The sequence below is a fragment of the Ostrea edulis genome, chromosome 6 (assembly GCF_947568905.1).
Source record: "Ostrea edulis chromosome 6, xbOstEdul1.1, whole genome shotgun sequence".
In the NCBI taxonomy this organism is placed as follows: Eukaryota; Metazoa; Mollusca; class Bivalvia; order Ostreida; family Ostreidae; genus Ostrea; species Ostrea edulis.
This window is the reverse complement of record NC_079169.1, coordinates 14,034,008-14,058,762: the sequence shown is the minus strand read 5'-3', so window position 1 is coordinate 14,058,762 and position 24,755 is coordinate 14,034,008. Positions and strand designations below refer to the sequence as shown.

Sequence of the window (24,755 nt, the reverse complement as noted above, 5' to 3'; positions counted from 1 at the left end):
TTCGGAATATATTTGATCGGTTATGTTTTCTTACGCCGTTTACAAAACACGGACAAGTCACGGATGCACGGAAATCGAAAAAATAGTACAAATCACGGATTCATTTTGCACGGATATTAAAATTGTCCGTGCATTTTTTAAATTATAAAATCAATTGATTTGTGACTTTAAATATACTTTGAATTGTTTTTGTGTACACCCCAGGGAATATGTAGCTAGAATCTATTCAGTGCATTGTGACGTCATCATAATTGTTTCGTCACAAACATTTGTCCGTGATTTGTATGCAATATTTCCGTGATTCTTTCATTACATTATATAAACATGTAATACAAGTATTTTATCATTATTTCATATAAATTCTTCAATTTACAGAATATCCGTAAACTTTGTTATCCGTGACTGGAAAGAAAAATCTGTCCGTGATTTGTATGTAATATTTCTCTGATTCCTTCATCACATTATAAACATGTGAAATTTACAGACGGGAGACTATATTTCTTTCATATTACAAGTATTTTATCGTTATTTCATATATATTCCGTAAACTATGGTATCCGTGACCGAAAAAAAATTGTCCGTGATTTGATAAATAATATACAAGTCACGGATTCATTTTGCACGGATAACAATTTTCCGTGAATTAAAAAAAGTGTATTATGTGTGTACTGACTTGTATTTGTATTCTGAACATCTGAATTCATAAAGTGAGCAGTAATATTTTGTTCCGGAGAATGCATTAAATTTGCAATGCTCATTTGAATAGCGGAGGAAATCGAATTTGACATTGCACTGTGATAAAGTTTTACAGATAAAGATATGAAACTGACATTCCGTTTTTAACAAATTTTACGGATCAATAAAATTAAAAACTATAAAAACATTCATCATTATTATTTAATACATCCGTAAACACATAAAATTACGGAAATTGCAAAAACGATAAGTCACGGACGATTTTTTTAAGTCACGGATTCACGGACGATTTTAAATTCACGGACGATTTTTTTTAGTCACGGATAACAAAGTTACGGAAATCCTGTAAATTGTTCTTAATGAAGAATTATAAGAAATAACGATTAAAATGAAATATCATTCAAGAAATATAGTCTTCCGTCTGTAATTTAGTGTAAATTTCGCATGTGACAATGCACGGAAAATATCCGTGACTGGTAGATTCTACTTACATACCCCCTACCTACATGTATGCACACAAAAAAAATTCAAAGTATGTTCGAAGTCACAAATCAATAGCATGTTATATATATTTTTTTAAAAATGCACGGAAAATTTTATCATCCGTGCAAAATGAATCCGTGATTTGTACTATTTTTTATCTATTTCCGTGCGTCCGTGACTGTCCGTGTTTTGTCAACCTCCGTTTTCTTACACGTAAATCAAACTTCGACTTCAAGGTCACAACGTCAAAAGTCATAGTGTGAAATGAAATGTCTTGCCATAAAAACTAAATATATATATATATATGATATAAAAAATCCATCTTAAATAGTTCAGGCCATATTGAATAGGTCAGATTGATATTTATTAAAAGTAGGTCGAACTTCCAAGTCAAGGTCACAATATCACCCACCATTGCATTACATGAAATGTTTTGTCGTTAAGAACAGGTATACAAAATATGAAAGCCCTAGCTAAGATTTTCCCACAGGCACTCGACGTTTTAAAAAAAAAATGTCTTCCTGTAAATGTCGAGTGCCTGTGGATTTTCCCCATAAATCGGCATAGAAAACTTTGCTTCCCTATTTTTACCCCATCTTACTCCCTGGGCACAGGCACTGGACGTTTTAAATTTCTATAATAAAAATATTGTCTTCCTGTAAACATAATATTATTTTTTTAAAACGACGAGTGCCTTTGCCCCTGGGGACCACGATTTGAACAAACTTTAATCTACTCTATGTCAGGAAGCTTTATGTAGATGTTCACTTGTCTGGCCCAGCGATTCTTAAGAAGAATAGTTAAAAGATTTTTCCTATATCAGAATATAAAATCTATTTAGGATTCAGTTTAGGTTTTAAAAGTTTGCTAAACGAAGATATTCATTGCTATTCAGAGGTTTATAAAAGGAGAATAAAACAAATCCCATTTCCGCATTCTTTTTTATGTACTGTACATCAATATTATTGTATAATTCCAATGTTATTTATTACAGTTGTTTTGATTGGACAAAAATAAAGCTAAATGAGAATTTACACATCAATAAATCCCAAAACGTTATGTATACATGTATATACGCGACTGAACACAAATAACACATGGTGTGGGAAAACTATTCAAATTATTGAAATTGATAATACATGAAACGAATTGGAATTATAAGAATCAAACATTCTTTTTGAAGAATTTATCAATGTGTAAACTCTGGACATTTTACTCGCTAACATAAAAGTGTACCATTGTTTTGGCGCACTGAGTGTATGGTTGTGACGTTAAATCATCAACACCGTTACCCGACGTTATTACGACGTCACAATGAACGTTTACTTTTCAAAGTTACCACGTAACTATGATATGAAACGGTTTTTTTTTTTTTTTTAAGACAAACTACTTATAGAGCCGGAAGGCGAAAGTACTAGCAGGAACTGATCGTAATGGTTAAATGCGATCATTTTGGATTTTATTCTTTTAAATCCTTTAACAACTGTGTCTATTTCTCCATGTATTTATTTATTTGGACATTATTATGAAGCTTTTATGTTAATTTCAACTTTTCTGGTCCTGACCATTGGTTCTTAAGAAAAAGATTTTAAAATGACCCTACTCCAATTTTGTATTTTCTTGATTTTCTCCTTTTTGTAGGAGACATATTTCTTCATTTGAGATGAAGTAGAAAATATTAAAAGTTTACGGACGGACGACAGGAAAATGTGGTGAGCTTAAAAAAAAAAAAGAGGGGGGTGTCAGACGATGCATTCTACTTTGTGAAAATAATCAAATTTACATGTAGAAATTGTGGGAAAACAGCGTTGTCACAATAGAACACCCCCCCCCCCCCGGTTCTACAGATAAGATAAGATAAGTTCATTCCAATTTTGGGCCCAGAGGGCACAACAGTAAGACATTTTATAAAGAAGGAAATTCAAAAAAGAAAGAAAGTTTACAACATTAACTACAGGTTACATAGACTGCAAACTGCATGTGGATGCAGCATGTTGGGGAAACAAGTACATACATATTATATGAATTGCTAATCATGTATATATACAAGTAGATGGACAGTATCAGTATTATACCAATATATGAATAATAAACTATAATGATTTTTGCAGTTTTAAAGCATCACTTCTTTTTCTGAAAGTTTGCACTAAATATTCACTCAATTTGACAATTACTGGTTTGTCTTCATTAATCATCAACCAAGTAAATTTGTCTTTATTTGTTAGATAGATACAGGCCCATGCCTGATTAGCCTATTCAAAAAGTTGAAAATTTAGGAGATATTAGGGAATAATATTTCCAATCTAATTTTATCCATCGTCGTATACTGTAGTTTTATGACCACACATTCCTTATTTTACATGTATAACTGAGGGAACGTAGGAACTGATGGTTATAATCTTTCCGGAAAATTATGATCTGTTCATGATTGGTGCTAGCATTTACACACTGAAGAAAATTTCCAGCGTCATGTACGTTTCTAAATTCTACTTTCAAAACCGTGAAAACGAAACGTAAAAAGATGTACACCGTATCTGCTGATGTCTTACGTTTAGTTGATTGTTAAAATGGATGTTGATAATGAGCTGGAGGGCAAGCTGCTTCAGCAGTTCAGTTCCATGGGAACAACAGATAAAGAAGTTTTGATCTCAGAATTTCAAAAATTACTCGAACCTAACCAACTAAATCCAGCAGGATGTGCGTTTTTTCTCGATATGAATAACTGGTGAGTGTCCATGGAATCTGCTGGAAATGTATCAGACAAAATGTTGATGTAGTCCATCATTTTCACGTCTTGTACTACGAATTTGTATGATGATGGAAGCTGCACCAGCTGAGAGGTCAAAACATTCGCGAAGGATCCACCAATTTAAAAGGATGACGAAATATCATTAGATTTAATATAATATATGAATTAGATTTAGAATTATCAATATTGAATTCCAATTTTTTGTGAAATGTGTGTAAGATTTGAATACACATATTCTGTTACACGATTACATTGCATTTAGTTGAGGATAACATTGAAAATTTTCACCCTGAGAAAACCATTGTCAACCAAGGCGTAGCCGAGGTTGACATTGGTTTCTCGAGGGGTGAAAATTTTCAATTTTACCCTCAACTACATGCAATATTTGTTTTATTATACCGAATGCAGTCATCACTAGATCTTTTTTTCAGTGCATGACCTTCTACTAGCCGGAACAAATATTTACGTGCCCAGAATTTTTTATTAAGTAATTTTATTCTGATTTGCCTTTCAATTTCAAGGAAATCCACATTTCCGAGAGCATCTATTGTACATTTTTTGTGTCTTCAATACAGAAGAGCTAGTTCTCAGAAATCGCAGTAGAGTAATATGTCGTTAAAATTTTATGCTTCACTTTGAGAGAATAAGATAAATGAACACTATAAGTATATTTAATGCTATTATAGATGATATTTAATTTGATATGTTACGTTATTCATGAATGAAAATGAAACATCTGATGAATGAATTGATCATTCGAATCAAAAGCAAAAGTACATTGTTATAAAACATAAGGAGATTTAAGCCTTGGAATCTACATGCCCTTTGGGCTTGTAAGTATGTAATTACCACATGCCAGCTTCCAGTTTGACCAGGTATCAGGCTCCTGGGATTTGTCAAAGACTGTTAATGTTATATAAACAACAGCAGAAAAAACTTATGTGACTATGTCTGTTGGCATTTAATCAATCACTATCATGTGCTGTTTTGAATATCAATGCGGGTATTCTCGTTTATTACAAATGCTCTAACGATATCTAACAATCATGGAGAACTGTTCATGCATAGATTTGAAGCATTTGATAATTTTTATAATATCACTTGTTGTTAAGTAATGTTTCCCGTTTTAAGATACCATCACCCTGGAGCGCGTGCTTTCTATTCTCAGAGGGTAACATTATGTTTTTTCTAAAGCTTCTCGACCAATCAGATTCAAGTATTTTACATAAAAGTATAATGATATATAATATTGCATGTAGTTGAGAGTAACATTGAAAAAACAACACAAAAATTAACGTCTGTTGACATTTGATCAATCACTGTCATGCAATGTTTTGTATAAATGGAGGTATTCGTGTTTATCACAAACACTCAAACGATGTCGTCTAACAATCTGTGGCGAACTGTATGCGTACAAATTTGACACGTGATTATTTTTACAATATCGTCCATTGTTAGATGCTATCACCCTGGAAGGTGTGCTTTCAATTCTCATCACACTACATTACTCCTTTACTCGTAGTGGTGTTCCAGTCATTGTTTATAATCGAAAATCAGTCAATAGTTGGCAAATTCTAAATGCTTGATTGTCAAATTTTATTCTAGGTAATCGGTTTTTAGAGTTTGTTTTCTCAACAACTGTAGTTTTTGAAAAAACTGTTGTGACTTAACTATTAAACTAAAAGTTTTGTTTATTGTAATGGCAGCGCACATGAAAACGAAAGTATCCATACCTGGGGAATAAAGCCTGTTTGCATGGTCAGATAGACGTACTTTGATTCAGGCATATAAACAAACGATTATCCATCAAAGAGAATCTTGATACGAGCAAAGCCATGTGTGAATTACATGGATAAAACCACTTTCAAAGGCCACTGTTACTCTGCACATGCATATCATGTTTTCAATGAATTTCTTTCCTTATTTTTCTTTGCTGAATGTTAATTATATTCTAATTATGCTGGATCATTGTCAGTTAATAACATTTAACTTTGATATATGGTGATATAACTGACTGTTTTTGGTGTGTATACCCTTCTAAAAATTGTATTGACTTTTGCATATGTAATTAAAGGATATTAAAATAGTAAAAGAATAACAAATACAAACAGAAACCATTCATTTACACTTCTCAACAATAGAAACAACAAATATAAAGGTAAAAAATATTTATTTACACTTCTTCAGTAGTGAAATTACTTTATTATAGAATTTCTCTATGTCTGATCATAATCGATAATTAGTTACAATAAACCAATCATCAATTATGAAATTCTCACTGATTCCCATCGGCCTCCGTGGCCGAGTGGTTAGAGCATCGCACTCAAAATCACACGGCCTCTCACCTCTGTCGGTGCAAGTTCGAATCCCGCTCGCACCGGTAAGTGAGAAAGTTTCCCAGCTTGCTTTCGGAAGATAGGTGGAGACCAGGTGCATTGTATCTGGGTTCTCTCTTCCACCAATAAAAAAAACTGGGTGCCACCATATAACTGAAAAATTGTTAAGTGTGGCAGAAAACATCAAATCAATCACTACTCAGAGGGTAAAAATATGTTTTTTCATTAATGCTTCTTGACCAATCAGATTCGAGTATTTTACATGAAAGTATATTAATAAAAATTTTCATCCTGAGAAAACCATTGTCAACCGAGGCACAGCCAAGATTTACAATAGTTTTCGATGGGTGAACATTTTCAATGTTACTCAACTACATGCACTATTTGTTTTATTATAATGAATGTCGTACATTTATTAGATGTTTTACCGACGATGTCATCTAGCAGTCACCAGTGAGCCGTACATGCACTATCTGTGCACGTGATAAATTTGATTGACATTGGTTTTCTCAGTGTAATAATTTTCAATGTTATCCTCAACTACATGCATTATTTATGCAGGGTTAATACTTCTGATTGTCCTCTAAATTCGTTGCATCTCTATAAAAAGTTTATATTTTGTCAATAATTGAAGAAAAAATATTGAATGATAGTACTATGAAAGAGAAAAATTTGCCCCTTTTCTAAAATATCATCTGCCACAAATTGTAGACCCAGATATTGTATGAATTTGCTGGAATGAACACTTTACACAATCAAAAACTTTATCAAGAGCAAAGAGATTGGAATGCTTTCATGTTTGGACAGGAATGTTAACACCGCATGGAACACTCTGGATTTGGAGCCAAGTGTGGAATGATTCATGTGATGTAATAGGACACTGGGGTCTGAAACAGAAATCGAATTTGATGACTATATGTATCATCTAGAAATGAATACTGTTGTATATATGTTTTAATTACAGGATCGTAACTTGAACATGGTTCTTGTAGCTGATTGGGCAGTTCTGCTTAACGAAGGGATATTATTGTTATAATTATCATATGTTTATGAAATTATAGGAATCTTCAGGCAGCTATCTGTTCCTACTATGATTACGACCAACCAACAGTACAGGTGCCATGTATGAAGTTCCTGAGTGATGTGACGATTGGGGAGGGGGAGGCTGTTCCCCCAAACACCACATTTACCAAAACCTGGAGAATACAAAACTCAGGTTAGGATATCTACTGCACAAAGCATATCAACTTGATTCAACTGATACATTGTATTTACTCTATGTATCTGCCAATTTAGAATTGCATGAACCTAATTATGTATTAGGATATCAAATATATCACTTGTTTAAATATCAAAATGCACATAATTAGACTCATATTTAGTTTTGTTTTCACTAGATATTGATATCTTTTTAAGGAATGAAAGTAATTTTTATTTGTTTTATGTGATAATATAAAGTAAGTAGGGGCAGTTTACGCATTATAAACAGTGAAGCGAATTATAAAATTGCGTAAATTGTCCAAACTTACTTTATATCCTATAAAACAAATAAATATTACTTTTATTCCTTAAAATTTAACACTGTGATGAACAATGCACTACAACTGTTCATACTGCAGTTTTTCTGGCCTCAAGACCATAAACTGAGAATAGCTGTAAGTCAAGATTTTTATCACTTATATTGTAAGATTTATCTAACACAAATGTTTAAAAAGAACTGCTGGTTTATGGGGGGAAAAAATGAAATGCAAACATAGACTGAAAATTTTATTTGTCTATGAAAATTATTTCGAAAGTTAGCTGGATTTGAAATTTTGACTTGCGTCTATTCTCCGTTTATGGTCTTTAGGTCTGGTTTTTAAACCTATTTTTGTTATACAGTCCAAATAGTATTTATTTCAGAATATTTTTACAGCTTTATATATAGGGTTGATGAATGTCTTAATGCACTGTAAAAGTGTTAATTTACAGGAGATGACAGATGGCCACCAGGCTGTAACTTACGTTACTGCACAGGTGACAATTTAAGTAACACAGACCGGGTCATTGTGGAAGGGTTGCTACCTGGACAGGTAACCGAAGTAAGCGTGGAAATGCACAGCCCCTCCAACACAGGTGTCTACCAGAGTCAATGGCGCCTGTCCACACCCACAGGGATGTTTTTTGGAGGTCAGGGGCCTTTATTGAAATACTTTCATTGGCTTAACATTTGTTGCAACAACCTAACCATTCATGTCCAGTGATACAAATGTTAGAAACATTCATGTCCAGTAATACAAATGTTAGAAACATTCATGTCCAGTAATACAAATGTTAGAAACATTCATGTCCAGTAATACAAATGTTAGAAACATTCATGTCCAGTAATACAAATGTTAGAAACATTCATGTCCAGTAATACAAATGTTAGAAACATTCATGTCCAGTAATACAAATGTTAGAAACATTCATGTCCAGTAATACAAATGTTACAATGTGCAGTTATGAAATTCAGAAGTTGAAAATTACCGGTACTTCGTCAATTGTGTCCACTTTTAACACTAATATGGACGTGGTACATTGTATATTGTTAGTATTCATCCCATCGACTTTGTTTCATTACTTTTAAAATGGTGCAAGATTTGAAGAAATATAGAAATACATTAAAAACCTGTATTGGGACATACTTTTCAATGCACTTACAACTTGGGAGTTTGAAAGGCAGAATCAATTTAAAATTTTTTTTAGATATGGACATGTGTGTATATCAAAATCCACCTGAAGTTTTAGTACTATACAACAGCTCAAGTATCTCTAATGTTTTGTCAGTACGTGTATATTCTTGTTGAGTAAGTAATTCAATACATCGTCAAATGCTGTCTGACATGTTAGGCCGTTCTTGACACACTGATTTTGACTACGGATAACTCCGTTTACCTGATCAGGATATAGGGCTCACGGCAGGTTTGACTGGTCGACAGGGGATGCTTACTCCTCCTAGGCACCTGATCCCACCTCTAGTGTGTCCAGGGGTCCGTGTTTGCTCAACTATCTATTTTGTATTGCTTATAGGAATTATGAGATTGATCACTGTTCGTTATCTTCACCTTTCATTGTACAAAACAGGATGTCATATATTACCGTACATGTGTTATATGCAGCTAAAAATTTCTAATTGTACAAAGAATCTAAATTGACCATATTTTTCCCTCTCTCTTCAACAGATGTGATATGGGTGATCATTCAAGTGGATGTTGGTGGATTACTTGATATAACGCAAAAAATGTCTAAATTTGGAACGGACTCACAAGGACATTCTAGTCACTCTCAACCATTACCAAATCCTTTTGCTTCCCCTGTGAAAAGTGACATTAGTGAAATTCCAAGACCTAGTTTTTCTCCCCCACGCTTATCATTTCCAGGAAGTCCCGTAAGTAACATGTCTCCGAATTCATCGATGACTGCACAGTTAGGAAGTCCATATCCTGCACAGCTTAGTCCACCCTCAGCCATGGCAGGAAGTTCTTATTCTCAGCAAATGACTTGTCCACTCCCAAATACTTTTTCTGCTGCATGTTCACTCTTTCAGGTAAGGTTTTGCTTATGGTACAAAACTAAAGATTACATTACAGTCTTTACCAAAATTCATTTGTCTGTTCAGTGCTCCAAGTCGCATCTGCTATCAGGTCGCAAAATGGTGACCTAGAAATATTTCTGGTCACCATTTTCAAATTTCTAGTCGCCATTTTCAAAATTTCTACTCGCCATGGTAAAAGATTTTGTAAATAAGACTTGCAAGAAAAAAATCAACACCCATCCATGCGTTTTGTTATACCCCCCGCAACAAGTTGTGGGGGGGGGGGGGGGTATACTGGAATCGGGTTGTCCGTCTGTCCGTCCGTCTGTAGACGCAATGGTTTCCGGGCTCTAAAGCATTATCCTTTCCACCTACCGTCACCATATCATATATATGGACTACCCATGGGATGAAGATGTTCCCTATCGATTTTGGGGTCAAAAGGTCAAAGGTCAAGCGCACTGGACATCGAAGAAGCAATATGGTTTCCGGGCTCTAAAGCGTTATCCTTTCCACCTACAGTCACCATATCATACATATGGACTACACATGGGATGAAGATGTTCCCTATTGATTTTGGGGTCAAAGGTCACGTGCACTGGACATCGAAGTAGCAATATGGTTCGGTTTGTCATGCCATTTGTTTTTTACACTCAGAAAAGAGGTAGTTTATACCTATTACCAACACCCTTTGGGAGATTGGGGTAAGCAGGGGGTATTCTTAGTGAGCATTGCTCACAGTAGCTCTTGTTTGTTTTATTTTTAAATTGAATAGAAATGTGCTGCGAAACATGCTGGATGCTAACAAGTCAAGTATTTACTCTGGCAAAAGTTGTATTGCGTTGGGTCATCCTGAATATCCTGTATATTTTACAGTACGCTTCTGGGGAAGAAAACCCAGCATTCCACACAAGGATTTGCTTTTTAAGGTCCTTAATAATGGGCCTTCACTGCTTATGCGAACAAGAGCTTCTACTTTTGTTGGATCTTTTGCTGAACAATCAGTACCAGCATCAATAAGAACACTACATGTCCATCCCCAGTTTGTAATTGTCTTTGAAAATTAGCAGCAACAGTTGCCCCGCTAGACTTACTGCTAAAAATGCAGTCACGGACAAAGATACGTCTCTTACTGTTACCATGAATAGTCACACTTCCATGTTTGAAAGATGTACACCTGGTCGTAGCGAAATCGGACAATGGGTGTCCAGAAATGGTGGACTTTCCTGGCTGATTGGTCTCACAAATTCTGCAAAACATTTTGCCATCTCTGTATATTAACCACGAAAATTCCTTTAGCCATTTCAGGACTGGGGTTCTTCCTTTACTTTTGCATTTTTCTTTAGACACAGCTACGTCATTTTTAGATGCAGAACTTTTTCCGTGTGATTCTTGAATTTCTTCGTTACATGTACTACGCTGAGGTTTCTATTTTTTACTACCAATAACTCCAAAGTGCTCTAACCCTCGTTTTCCCGCCATCTTTATTGCTTTCAAATGCTGCTTTGACCGAGACTGAAAAATATTTATTCAGACTTCCGATCCCGATTATAAAATTTTACTAGATGTCCAATTTTTCTCCACTCGCGAAAATGCGACTTACATGTAGTTATAATCTCTAGTCGCAAAATCGATTTCCTGGTCGCAAATGCGACCATTTTACTTGCAACTTGGAGCACTGCTGTTGACTTCTAAATGACTAGCAAAACAGGAAATACAAGTATATCACTTACAATTCCTAAAGTTTGATTTGATTGGTTCAATATCATCGGAGAGACCTATTTATAGTGGCCTTCTGCCGTTGTGAGTAAAAAATCATTAGGATATATATATATATCTAAACATCATGAATCTGTACCATATAATACTAGGTGTAGAAAAAACAGAAATGACATATTCTTTTGCACTTTGATATTCTTAACCTGTCTATTTAGCTTTGTGGATTAAAGCTGGCAATCTGGGTCAATGAGGGATAGTTCAGTACCCTCTGACTTACCCCAGAGTCACACAGTATCACCTCAGTACCCTCTGATTTACCCCAGAGTCAGACAGTATCACCTCAGTACCCTCTGATTTACCCCAGAGTCAGACAGTATCACCTCAGTACCCTCTGATTTACCCCAGAGTCACACAGTATCACCTCAGTACCCTCTGATTTACCCCAGAGTCACCTCAGTACCCTCTGATTTACCCCAGAGTCACACAGTATCACCTCAGTACCCTCTGACTTACCCCAGAGTCACACGATATCACCTCAGTACCCTCTGATTTACCCCAGAGTCACACAGTATCACCTCAGTACCCTCTGACTTACCCCAGAGTCACACAGTATCACCTCAGTACCCTCTGATTTACCCCAGAGTCACACGGTGTCACCTCAGTATCCTCTGATTTACCCCAGAGTCACACGATATCACCTCAGTACCCTCTGATTTACCCCAGAGTCACACGATATCACCTCAGTATCCTCTGATTTACCCCAGAGTCACACAGTATCACCTCAGTACCCTCTGACTTACCCCAGAGTCACACGATATCACCTCAGTACCCTCTGATTTACCCCAGAGTCACACGGTATCACCTCAGTACCCTCTGATTTACCCCAGAGTCACACGGTGTCACCTCAGTATCCTCTGATTTACCCCGGGTCACACGGTGTCACCTCAGTATCCTCTGATTTACCTCAGAGTCACATGGTATCACTTCAGTACCCTCTGATTTACCCCAGAGTCACATGGTATCACTTCAGTACCCTCTGATTTACCCCAGAGTCACACGATATCACCTCAGTACCCTCTGATTTACCCCAGAGTCACACGATATCACCTCAGTACCCTCTGATTTACCCCAGAGTCACACGATATCACCTCAGTACCCTCTAATTTACCCCAGAGTCACACAGTATCACCTCAGTACCCTCTGATTTACCCCAGAGTCACCTCAGTACCCTCTGATTTACCCCAGAGTCACACGATATCACCTCAGTACCCTCTAATTTACCCCAGAGTCACACAGTATCACCTCAGTACCCTCTGATTTACCCCAGAGTCACACGATATCACTTCAGTACCCTCTAATTTACCCCAGAGTCACACAGTGTCACCTCAGTACCCTCTGATTTACCCCAGAGTCACACAGTGTCACCTCAGTACCCTCTGATTTACCCCAGAGTCACACAGTATCACCTCAGTACCCTCTGATTTACCCTAGAATCACACGGTAATGACGGTATCACAACTTATTTTGTATAATAATATACGTGGACCTGCATATTCATTGATTACAGATATTCATTATATATTTAATTAAACTGTGTATATGGACCTGCATATTCATTGATTACAGATATTCATTATATATTAAAACAGTATACATGGACCTGCATATTCATTGATTACAGATATTCGTTATATATTAAAACAGTGTACATGGATCTGCATATTCATTGATTACAGATATTCATTATATATTAAAACAGTGTACATGGATCTGCATATTCATTGATTACAGATATTCATTATATATTAAAACAGTGTACATGGATCTGCATATTCATTGATTACAGATATTCATTATATATTAAAACAGTGTACATGGATCTGCATATTCATTGATTACAGATATTCATTATATATTAAAACAGTATACGTGGATCTGCATATTCATTGATTACAGATATTCATTATATATTAAAACAGTGTACATGGATCTGCATATTCATTGATTACAGATATTCATTATATATTAAAACAGTATACGTGGACCTGCATATTCATTGATTACAGATATTCATTATATATTAAACCGTGTATATGGACCTGCATATTCATTGATTACAGATATTCATTATATATTAAAACAGTGTACATGGATCTGCATATTCATTGATTACAGATATTCATTATATATTAAAACAGTATACGTGGACTTGCATATTCATTGATTACAGATATTCATTATGTATCAAACAGTGTATATGGACCTGCATATTCTTTGATTACAGATATTCATTATATATTAAAACAGTATACGTGGACCTGCATATTCATTGATTACAGATATTCATTATACATGTATATGAAAACAATGTATGTGGACCTGCATATTCATTGATTACAGATATTCATTATGTATCAAACAGTGTATATGGACCTGCATATTCTTTGATTACAGATATTCATTATATATTAAAACAGTATACGTGGACCTGCATATTCATTGATTACAGATATTCATTATATATTTAATTAAACTGTGTATATGGACCTGCATATTCATTGATTACAGATATTCATTATATATTTAATTAAACTGTGTATATGGACCTGCATATTCATTGATTACAGATATTCATTATATATTTAATTAAACTGTGTATATGGACCTGCATATTCATTGATTACAGATATTCATTATATATTAAACCGTGTATATGGACCTGCAAATTCATTGATTACAGATATTCATTATAGTAATTGAATGTGAAGCCCTGGCTTTTACTGTGAGCTTTAATGACTAAAACGCACGAAAAGTTCCCAAAATACTTAAAGAGAGAAGACTAAAAACCCATGCTTACTTCAGTTCAACTTTGTTATGAAACCATGATCCACAGGATAAGGTGTGCAATCCAGGAGTGTTGGTTATTTTCAGTATAACGTTATCACTTAGATACATATATATTTATTGAGAATAGAGTTATAAGCCAAACACATACATATTTATTGAGAATAGAGTTTCACTTGCCAGAACAAAGATTTGACTTGCCTCAGGCAATCAGACAACTATGAAATGTCAATTCCAGGACTTGTCAGTGCCAATCAGTATCTCCACTCAGTACATAAATATTAAAGTCACTCGAAATCTACTCTGGGTACTCAGTAATACTCTGGGTTTTCTCTGGATTCTCAGGAGTTTGTTTTATTATTATTTTCAGTGACACATTTGAGTGTTTCTTAATAGATGTTGTGTTTTTTAACTCATCTGAGCTGAAAGTGAGCTTTTCTGATTGCCTGTTGTCTGTTGTCTGTCCATCTTGTCTGTAAACTTTTTACATTTTCGACTTCTTCTCCAGAACCACTGGGCCATTTATAACCAAACTTCACCAAAAGCATCCTTGGGTAAAGAGCCTTCAAAAAGAAGATTTTTCTTTTTCTTTTTTTTTTAAATATATATATATATTTTATTTCCCAGAACCTATTCTATAACAATAATGATAGTAATAATAAAGTACACGATAGGGCAGCTGTCAGGGATGGGGCCCTGGCTAAGCTCCCTCAAAATTTAACAAGACATTTCCTACTGTGCCACGCAGGGCACATTCTATAAATTCTATTTTATAATGTACAAGCTTAAGTATATTTATCTGTCTAGCGTATTATAATGTATATTTAAAAAATTATTATGTGTATCAATTATGATATTTGTTTGGACAAACAAAACAAAATATTATACATTTTTTTTAAAGAAAAAAGAACATCACTATAGATGAAATGATTTAAGATTTGATTCATAAAAATAATGTTATATAAATAGACTGAAGAGTTAATATACCGCTCATGCTGCCTTAAAGGTCCACACACGCCAACTTAAAGAGTCCATAGATGACCCTTAGGCAGCCTAGCTGGGAGACAGGTTACTCCCGGAAGTAGCGGTTTATTAAATACATTTATAATATTGATTTCAATCACACAAAAAAATAAACCTTGTTACTATGAATAAGTTCATAGTGTGTATTATAAAAATATACAATGTGATGACAGTATGTACACATATACATACACACATATACACACACATATACATACATGTCACAAAACATTACCTAGTTTTTCTATAACATCCATATTTAGATTACATTTACAGTATTTCAAAATTTTATACCAAAATAAAACTTTTTGTTTGATATGGTTCTGAATATTGTATTCCTGTTCATCCACATTTTCTAGTCTACAGAACATCTTATATTTATATATTTTGAGAGCAACAAAAGATATGATATTGTTTAACAATTGTACCTTTCTGTTATTTTCATGATGAAATCCAATCAATATATCTTTCCATCTGATGTTAACTTTTGTGGTGAGACTTACAATTTTCCAAATGTTTTGTACATTTTTACATTTGAAAATCAGGTGTTCAATATTTTCAGTCATATCACATAAAAAACAATTTCCAATTCAAAAAGAAGATAATCACAAAAATGCAAAAATAGGGTGGGGTCTTTTAAGAATCTTCTCCTCAAGAACCACTGGGCCAGAAGAGCTGAAATTATCTACTTCTCAAGAACCACTAAGCCAGAAAAACTGATGTTTATATGAAAGCTTTCTGACATAGTGCAGATTCAAGTTTCTCAAAATCATGTCCCCCAGTGGTAGGATGGGGCCACAATAGTGGATCAAAGTTTTACATACAAATATATAGGAACAATCTTTAAAAATCTTCTTCTCAAGAACCACTGAGTCAGAAAAGCTGATATTTACATGAAAGCTTCCTGACATAGTGCAGATTCAAGTTTGTTAAAGTCATGACCCCTGTGGCTAGGATGGGGCCACAATAGGGGATCAAAGTTTTACATAACTATAATGAATAGGGGGGAAAAATTTCTCCTTAAAGACCCAATTCTAAGTTAACACCCACAAATTGTAAGGTGCTTGTCAATCAAACATTTAACAATAGATCTCAGGTGGAGTGACATCTGCAGTCACGGTGGTCTGGAGCTACCCCATAGAGGTGTTTTGATAACAATAACAGCCAGTACCTACATACATTCTTTAGATCTTGAGGAAGCCCAGTATACCTGAGTTTTGATAGCATTGACCTGTCCACAACTGCTATTTTCTGGTAATTCAATTGTTTTTAAAAAGACCCCTGAACAATGCAATTTCAATATAATTGTAGTTTTTTCCCCTCTATATACATGTATTATAAATTACACAATCAGAAATCAAACAATAATTTGCACAATAATTTCTAAAATTTGTAACTTATTGAAATAATTTGTCATCAATTTATGACACCTCTATATTTATAACAGAAATTATTCATCGAGTCAATAACTGAGAGTAAGAGAGAGAAAGAGAGGGTGGGTGTAGACTGTGTGTCAGCTACCCTTAGGAATATAACCATTATTCAAACACTATGACCATGGACACTCTGCAGAGGTCCCAGAGACAGGTCCTGTGTATATCAAAACTATATTTTTAAAAAAAGCAGGGACAGGTAGATTTCTACCATGTTCTGTCTCTGTGTCTTTCTTTGGGTGCCATGGGATATACCAATTATCACCTTGGTAGACCCTGGTCACTCCAGGTAAATAACATCTGGTTACATTAGGCTCCGCCTACATTTTCACCAACCGTATGGTCATGAGATGGGTCTTTAAGAACCATTGGACAAAAGAAGTTTACATTTGCACGAAAGCTTCCTGTCATAGTGCAGATTCAAGTTTGTAAAAATCATGGTCCCCAGGGGTAAGATGGGGTCAAATTTTACATACAAATATATAGGGAAAATCATTAAAAATCTGAAAAATCACTGGGCCAGAAAAGTTTATGTTTAGGCCAATTTTTTTTTAAATTGGTTTACGGATTTCAAAATTTTCAAATCCGTTCAAAAGAGGTAAAAAAAAAAAAAGTTCAAATGACAAAATGTTAATAAAAATGAACTTGATTTGAGGTCAATGTTTTATTATCAACTTTCATATTCTCTTCACTGTCAACTTAAGACAATGGTATATAGCGACTATTGTGCACCTTGGCAACAATGCTGTTTCCTTCAAAAATGTTATTTGTTTATTAAATTAACTTTCTATCATTATCAAATGTCCATGGTTTACTGTTTAGTTATGTAAATCCCAAAATAAATGAACCACAAAATTTTTCCATTCAAAAGATGGCATCCATGACGTACATGTATATAGGGACCCACTAATCACCTGAAGTACTAAAATCCTGACTGACCTTACCAAGCATATATTTTGTCTAAAAATTTACTTTCAAAGTCTTATTTATGAAGTCAAGTAAAGTTATAAATAAAATTCATGAACCCTATAAACATTTATTCAAAATTTCTGAATTTTATATAGGTCAGATCAATTTATTGTTGGTAGTCAACAAATTTTACACAATGAATGAATTCAATAATGTTGAATATGTTTTCAACCTCCTTCAATATATGAAGAATTACACATATTAATTATGAAGAATATTTCTTTAAAATTCATTAATAAGAATTGAAAAGTGTATCCTCAGCAAAATGTATGCATGGTAAGGTCAGGTAGGGCTATACTTGTTTAGGTGATTAGTGCAACCCAACGTACGTAATGGATGCCATCTGAAAACAAGTGTTTGTTTTTATTTTGGGATTTACATATCTAAATGGTATGCAATGCATAACTAATGCTAATTAGAAGTTAGTTTCATAAACAGATAACTTACTGGAAGCAAAAATCATTGTTACTAAGGTGCAGAATAATTGTTAGCACCGTCTGAAGATACTCCACACATGAATATTATGGACTGTCCAGAGATTTCGACGGAGGCGTCTGTTCAAATATCCAGTCCAGCGGAATCTATTTTCTTTTCTTTCTTTTTTATTTTTTTTTTCTTTGTGAAAAGGAAAAATTACAGCGTCGGAAATATAAAAAGGAGTGAAAAACCATTTTATTTTTTTTCCAACATCCCAAAAAATCAGTGTGGCGGATCCGTAAACCAACTCAATAAAAAAAAAAAGGCCTTACATGAAAGCTTCCTGACTTCGTGAAGATTCAAGTTTGAAAAAATCATGGCCCCCGGGAATAGGTTGAGGCCACAAAAGGAACCAAAGTTTTACATGCGAATATATATTAGGAAAAATCTTTTGAAATGAGCCCAGGTGAGCGATATGGCCTATGGGTCTCTTGTTATTATTTTTCAGTGATACATTTCAAGTCTTTCTTTATAGATTTTGTGGTTTTTATCATTTTCAGTGATGCATTTTGAGTGTTTCTTTATAGATTTTGTGGTTTTGGACCTGATGAGTAGAGCTACTGTCTCGATAGAGACTTTTAGTCAGAGGAACATGCTTGTAGGTTTTGAGGTCAATGTCATAATTTTCAGTACCACTTAGTTATGTAATTTACCAGTAAGTGGCAAATTCATTATAGTCCACATTCTCACTGTATGGCAAAGTTATTGACCCGTGTCACAGTCTGATGATATGACATTGACAGATTTCAGGAGCATGTTGTTTGGAGAAGGGAATGGGATAGTGAACGCAGCTTACATGCATTCTATGTCTGTTTGAATGCCATATGTGTGATAACAACTACTAAAAACTGTATCAACCTTTCAGGAAAGTTGTGAAGATAAAATTGAAGGAGATCATAAAGTTTCTTTCCTCAATTCATGTTCATTAGATATCCCCACAAACATGATAAAAAGAGGAAAATCAGATGTGCTGAAGCTTCTCTGTGTATTTTGTTGAGGGACGTCATAAAACATGGCGTTCTTACTTCCTGTATTAGTTGTCATAATGCGGTAAGCTAGTATCAGTTTCAGTCATCTGTGACGCATGCATTTCTGTTGCGGCATTTTGTTATAATAGAGAGGAAGAGCAAAGTCTAACTGTGTGTTACAACTTTTTATGAGGTTCAAGATAATTTGAAATTACAGCTACTAGAGAAAGCTTATTGTAACAAGTATATATAATAGGTGTCTAGTAAATCTCATTTTAAAGGGGCATTAGCTGTGCAAGTGATGGCAACCATTTTTTCTCAAAATCTCTCAATGACATTGGAATATATATTAATGACTAATAAATATATTTTGTGCAAAAACAAGAGGAACCTAATAAAACTACATTACATAACTGCTTTTAGTGTAAAGAAATATACATGTGTATACTGTGTAAGGAAGAATTAATGTCTTGCAATAATTATTTAATCACCAAAATTACAAATTCATGTGCCTGCTTTGAGGTTAAAAAGTGTTTGAAATAATTAAATACTACTGGTGTTATTACTGAAATTATTTATATAATATAAAGCAATTTTTTTTAAATTCAATTTTTGGTGACAAAATGACAAGATAAATCTTTTTTATGTATGTACATGTAATACAAACACAACTATCGTCCATACATGTTCCACTATTACACAAAGGGTTGATTTTAAACTTCCTTTATTAGAATTTTATTCATGACCCAGAAAACAAAGATTGGGAATAATATTGTCACTTTAGATTTGGTCATAATTTTTTAATGATGCAAAATACACGTAGAATTTCCTGCTTTGTGAATCAAGAATTGATAGTTCCGTGTGTATTATGAGTTAGGTCAAAATTGACAGTTTGGTCACAGTAGGGGCAAAATATTTCACAAACTCATCTTGTTACACATGTATGTGTTGAGATGTGTTAAATTTGTCATTACACTTCTTTGATATTCTGTGGGGTAAGAGTAGGTCCTCAGTACCCCTTGCTTGTCGTAAAAGGCAACTAAATGGGGCGGTCTTTCGGAAAAGACGACTTCGGAAGAGACCGCAAAAACCGAGGTCCCTTGTCACAGCAGGTGTGGCACAATAAAGATCCCTCCCTGCTGAAAGGCCATAAGAGCCGAGCATAGGCCTAAAGCAGCCCTTCACTGACAATGGTGGCGTTTCCATATGAGTGAAATATTCTCAAGAGGGATGTTAAACAATATTCATTCAATTAATCAATCAATCCCGTATATTTTAAAAATTCCCAAATGAAGTTTTGAGACTTATTATTCTTTTATCATTCTTCTTAATGGAATTATTTTATATCTCACACATAAACTTGTTTTGACATTTTTGTTTAGTGCAGTCTGTTTACTAAAGTTCTGTAAACCTATAGGAGATGATACAATGGGGTTAATTTTCAAGTGTTGCTTTTTTGTTCTTTGAATGTTGGGACTTTAAGACATATATTGGGGGGGGGGGGGTCAAAGGGGGATTATGTTTATTATAGAAACCCCTGTAAAAAATTGAGTATGTTGTAAATGGTTAAAACTTTGAAAACAGAGACAAGAGTACAACATTCACCCATTAGACCTTCAGTGCAATATCTGTATCCATGATGAGAAAAAGTCCAGAAAACTATTTGACCTATTATTAGCCCTAAAGTAGGTCACAGTGAACCAATCAAGTTAAAGTGTGAACTGATTATGTATTTCTCTGAGAAGGAGGTTGTGACAAAATTTCAGGACAATACTTGTATTTATAATAAGAAAATTCTGGAAAATTGTTTGACCTACTTTTACCCTTAAAGTAAGTCATGGTACAAATCCAGCTGAAATGCAAACTGCATTTATATTCCCCTGAGAGGAAGTTTGCTACTAGATTTCAGGGCAATATCTGTAACGAAAACAAGGTTTTTCTACTAAGTAATACTACAACCTTGACCTTTGACCTTGAGAAACAATAGGTATCCTTTACTTGGCATAAGGTGTAATTATATGTACCAAGTTTGATGGTCATAACTCAAACGGTTTGGTCTGTATCCTGCCTACAAGGTTTCCTACTAAGCAATACGATCTTGACCTTTGACCTTGAAGAACAAAAAGGGTCTTCCACTAGGCATGAGGAGTATGTGTACCAAGTTTTATGGTTCTAGCCCCAATAATTTGGTCTTTATTCTGCTTACAAGGTTTTCCTTTAAACTTATACTACAACCTTGACCTTTGACCTTGAAAAACAATAGACATCTTATGGTGATCAAATGTACCAAGTTGTAAGATCCTGGAGCTTTTGCTTTGATCTGCATCCTGCCTTCAAAGTTTTCCTACTAAGTGATACTACAACCTTGACCTTTGACCTTGAAAACAATTGGCATCTTCCTCTTATCATAGTGATCAAATGTACCAAGTTGTAAAATCCTGGAGCTTATGGTTTGGTCTGTATTCTGCCTACAAGGTTTTCCTACTAAGAGATACAATGACCTTGAAAAACAATAGGCATCTTCCTCTCATCATGGTGATCAAATGTACCAAGTCGTAAGATCCTGGAGCTTACAGTTCATTTTGTATTTTGTCTACAAGGTCTGGACAAACAAAAGGACGACATCATACCTGAATATGTCTGGTATTTGGTTTACAGAATCATTCACTTAGTCACACACATATGCGATTTGTGTGGTATGTTAAATCTAAAATAAAACCACACCCATCCCCGAGATCGAAAAAATACTGAAATACATTTAGACAGTTGTAGACCATAACTTTAATCCAAATATATTCTTAATCTTTGAGTCAAGACAAAATTGATGTATGGATCATGACCCCTAGGGGTCAATTCCACCTTATTGAAATCAGAAATAGTCAAATATCTTTAAAATAGTTGAGATCCCCAACCTAAACCTGAAGTAAACCATCTATTTTCTTGTTATTCATGTCAAAATGCATTGAGTAGTGTGTTGCAAAAGTGCCCTGGGGTCATCCCCACCCCGGAACCACAATATATTTTTCTTGTTCCTCAAGTAAAGAAGTTGGTTGCAAAGTGCCCCAGGAGTCATCCCCACCCCATTATTTTATAAATGGTAAGATATCTTGAAAAGAATTGAGTCTATTGTAAATGGTTGTACATAACTTCCCTACCCCATAAAAATCTTACAAGATCACTATTCAGTTATGTTGCCTTCCTGAAATAGACTAGACCAGTCTCGTATCAATTAGTTGTTCGACAAGGCAGTAAGAGTTATCTTCCCATCCTTGGTACACATTTTATGACTTGTCTGGTGTGGGAGATTTTATAATCAACAGGTTTAATTACATTTAGTTTTTATTGTGTTTTTCAGACACAACCAGAAAAATCCTGTGATCTACAAGACTCCTCGTCCGAATTAGATATATCCTAGCAGTGGTTCAGGTTTCCCAACCAGTGACACATGCCAGATCTCTGCATATATATGTATATTGAGACTTTGAGATGTTGTCACAGAAAATAGGACACCACATCACAAAGACGAAGAAACATACTGAAAGAAATACATTGTGATGATTAATTTGAATTCAGGAATTTTGAACATATCAAGCATGGATAGAGAAGAGATTGTACAATTACAATGCTCTGTGTTTCTGTTAATAGTTTCTGCTTGTTTCGTCAGAACTAAGCACAGATTTTAACCACGGTGTATATATTTTATTTTTCCTGAACATTATAAGCTCAGCTAATCCACAATTTACAGATGCAATAAGCATAAAAAATGAACGAGACTCTATTTAATAACCACGTGAACACTTCTTGATTAGGAAATAAGTATAGACAGATTTATTACTTTGTTTTCGTAACTATGATTATTTCAAACGTGACATAATATTTGTGCACAAAAATTGTATTAAAGCTTTATCAGACATTAAATGTGTTTGTTTTGAAATACTTTATATTGTACAACTATTTATAAAAAAGAAAAACATGAATAGAATTTGGTAGCAAGCAGAAATACTACTGTGAATTTGTCAAGAGCTTTCATTACTGATCATATTCATAGCCCGAGTTACATAACTCCACATTAAATTAAATGAATTATTAGATTCTCATCCAGATTTGGAAAAAAAGGGGTTTACTTTAGGGGTTTTATTTTTTATTCTTCAATCTTTTGTAACCAGTTGCTCTATTATTTTTTTACATTGTTAATGCTGATATGAGCACATAATCCAGCTTTTTAATCTTTTAATTTCAACAATTTCTGCATGACATGGTTAAAGGCTGCCATGTTGTACATGTATTATGTAACAGGTGGTTGCCATGAAAACTGCACATTTTTTTCAGCAGCGAAGTTCAACTAGATTTTAAATTTTCAAGAAATTACATGAGTAATGAGAAGCAGTGTATGCTGGGACTGAAAGAAGTCTAGCTTCTCCCAAAGTACAAGTTCTATCGTCATTATTAAAAGAACTCTCTGTCAATAGTACTTGGGATCAGAAAGACATCATGCTATCCGTAAATTACGAAACACAGTTTCCATGTTGTACCCAGGTTTTGTTGTGAATCCCAGATGATGTTCAACAGTCAACACCTTGTTTGAAATGAAAGGACCCGTAAATTTTACAAATACATGTACATTTGTATAACATAGCACAAGTAAATATGGTTTTAAAGTAGTTGATAACAAATAAAAAGTTTGCCAATGAAAATGAATAAATATAACCAGAGGGAAATGTAAACTATCCCAAATAGATTAACAGAGCTACGAAAATAAATAAATACTGAAATATTAAGAAAATCTAAAGTTACGACACTACCAAGATTCCATACACTGTGAAAAATATAGTGTTATAACACAGCAGGCTTCCATACACCTCAAAGTAATCTAGGGCAAGATTAAATATAAACACTGGGATAGCCTAAATATAGAACTACTAACTGAAAAATACTAAGGTAAGAGATATCTAATTTACCCTGAACCAAAGTAAATGGACTCTGCAAGGGTGTCTACATATACATTTTAAATATAACTTCTTAAAAATTGTTTTCTAACATTTAAGATGTTGATTGATTGATTGTATCTTGTTTAACGTCTCTCGAGAGAATTTTTCACTCATGGAGACGTCACCAAGAGTGGTGAAGGGCTTCAAATTTAGGCCTTTGCTCGGCGCTTACGGCCATTGAGCAGTGAGGGTTCTATAGCGTACCACACCTACTGTGACACGGGGCATCCGTTTTTAAGGTCATCTCCGAGGACCCTTGACATTCACATCTGATGCCGAGCTTTTGGCGATGGAACTGTCACTACCTGTTTTAACGACTTAGATCTGTCATGGCCAGGATTCGAACCCCGGCCTTCCGCATACAGGGCGAACGCTCTGACCTCTACATCACTGCGGCGGTACCCGACTTTATTAAGAAGAAAAGAAGCGAACAGAGTAAATTTCGGTGATGGAGATAGATAGTTGGGCAAACACGGACACCTGGACACACCAGAGGTGGGATCAGGTGCCTAGG

At 34.6% G+C, this 24,755-nt stretch overlaps 1 protein-coding gene across 3 annotated transcripts; it reads left to right on the top strand.

Moving 5' to 3' along the window:
• Positions 1-3,607: 3,607 nt before the first annotated feature.
• On the top strand, positions 3,608-23,171 carry LOC125645979 (protein ILRUN-like). Of its 3 annotated transcripts, none has more exons than XM_048872039.2 (5): positions 3,608-3,904; positions 7,326-7,480; positions 8,236-8,433; positions 9,468-9,832; positions 22,609-23,171. In XM_048872039.2, exons 1-5 carry the CDS (start codon positions 3,747-3,749, stop codon positions 22,666-22,668), a joined length of 936 nt encoding a protein of 311 aa, XP_048727996.2. In that variant the 5' UTR covers positions 3,608-3,746; the 3' UTR covers positions 22,669-23,171. The 3 variants fall into 3 exon arrangements, with proteins under 3 accessions (XP_048727996.2, XP_055997616.1, XP_055997614.1); XM_056141641.1 differs by having other exon boundaries at positions 3,623-3,904; positions 9,468-9,673; XM_056141639.1 differs by lacking the exon at positions 22,609-23,171 and having other exon boundaries at positions 3,623-3,904; positions 9,468-22,153.
• The last annotated feature ends 1,584 nt before the right edge of the window (positions 23,172-24,755 follow it).

Coding starts and splice junctions, on each gene's coding strand:
- LOC125645979 (XM_056141639.1), top strand. CDS start 3,747: ATGGATGTTGATAATGAGCTGGAGGGCAAGCTGCTTCAGCAGTTCAGT. Junction 3,905..7,325: donor TTTCTCGATATGAATAACTG/GTGAGTGTCCAT, acceptor ATGAAATTATAG/GAATCTTCAGGCAGCTATCT. Junction 7,481..8,235: donor CTGGAGAATACAAAACTCAG/GTTAGGATATCT, acceptor GTTAATTTACAG/GAGATGACAGATGGCCACCA.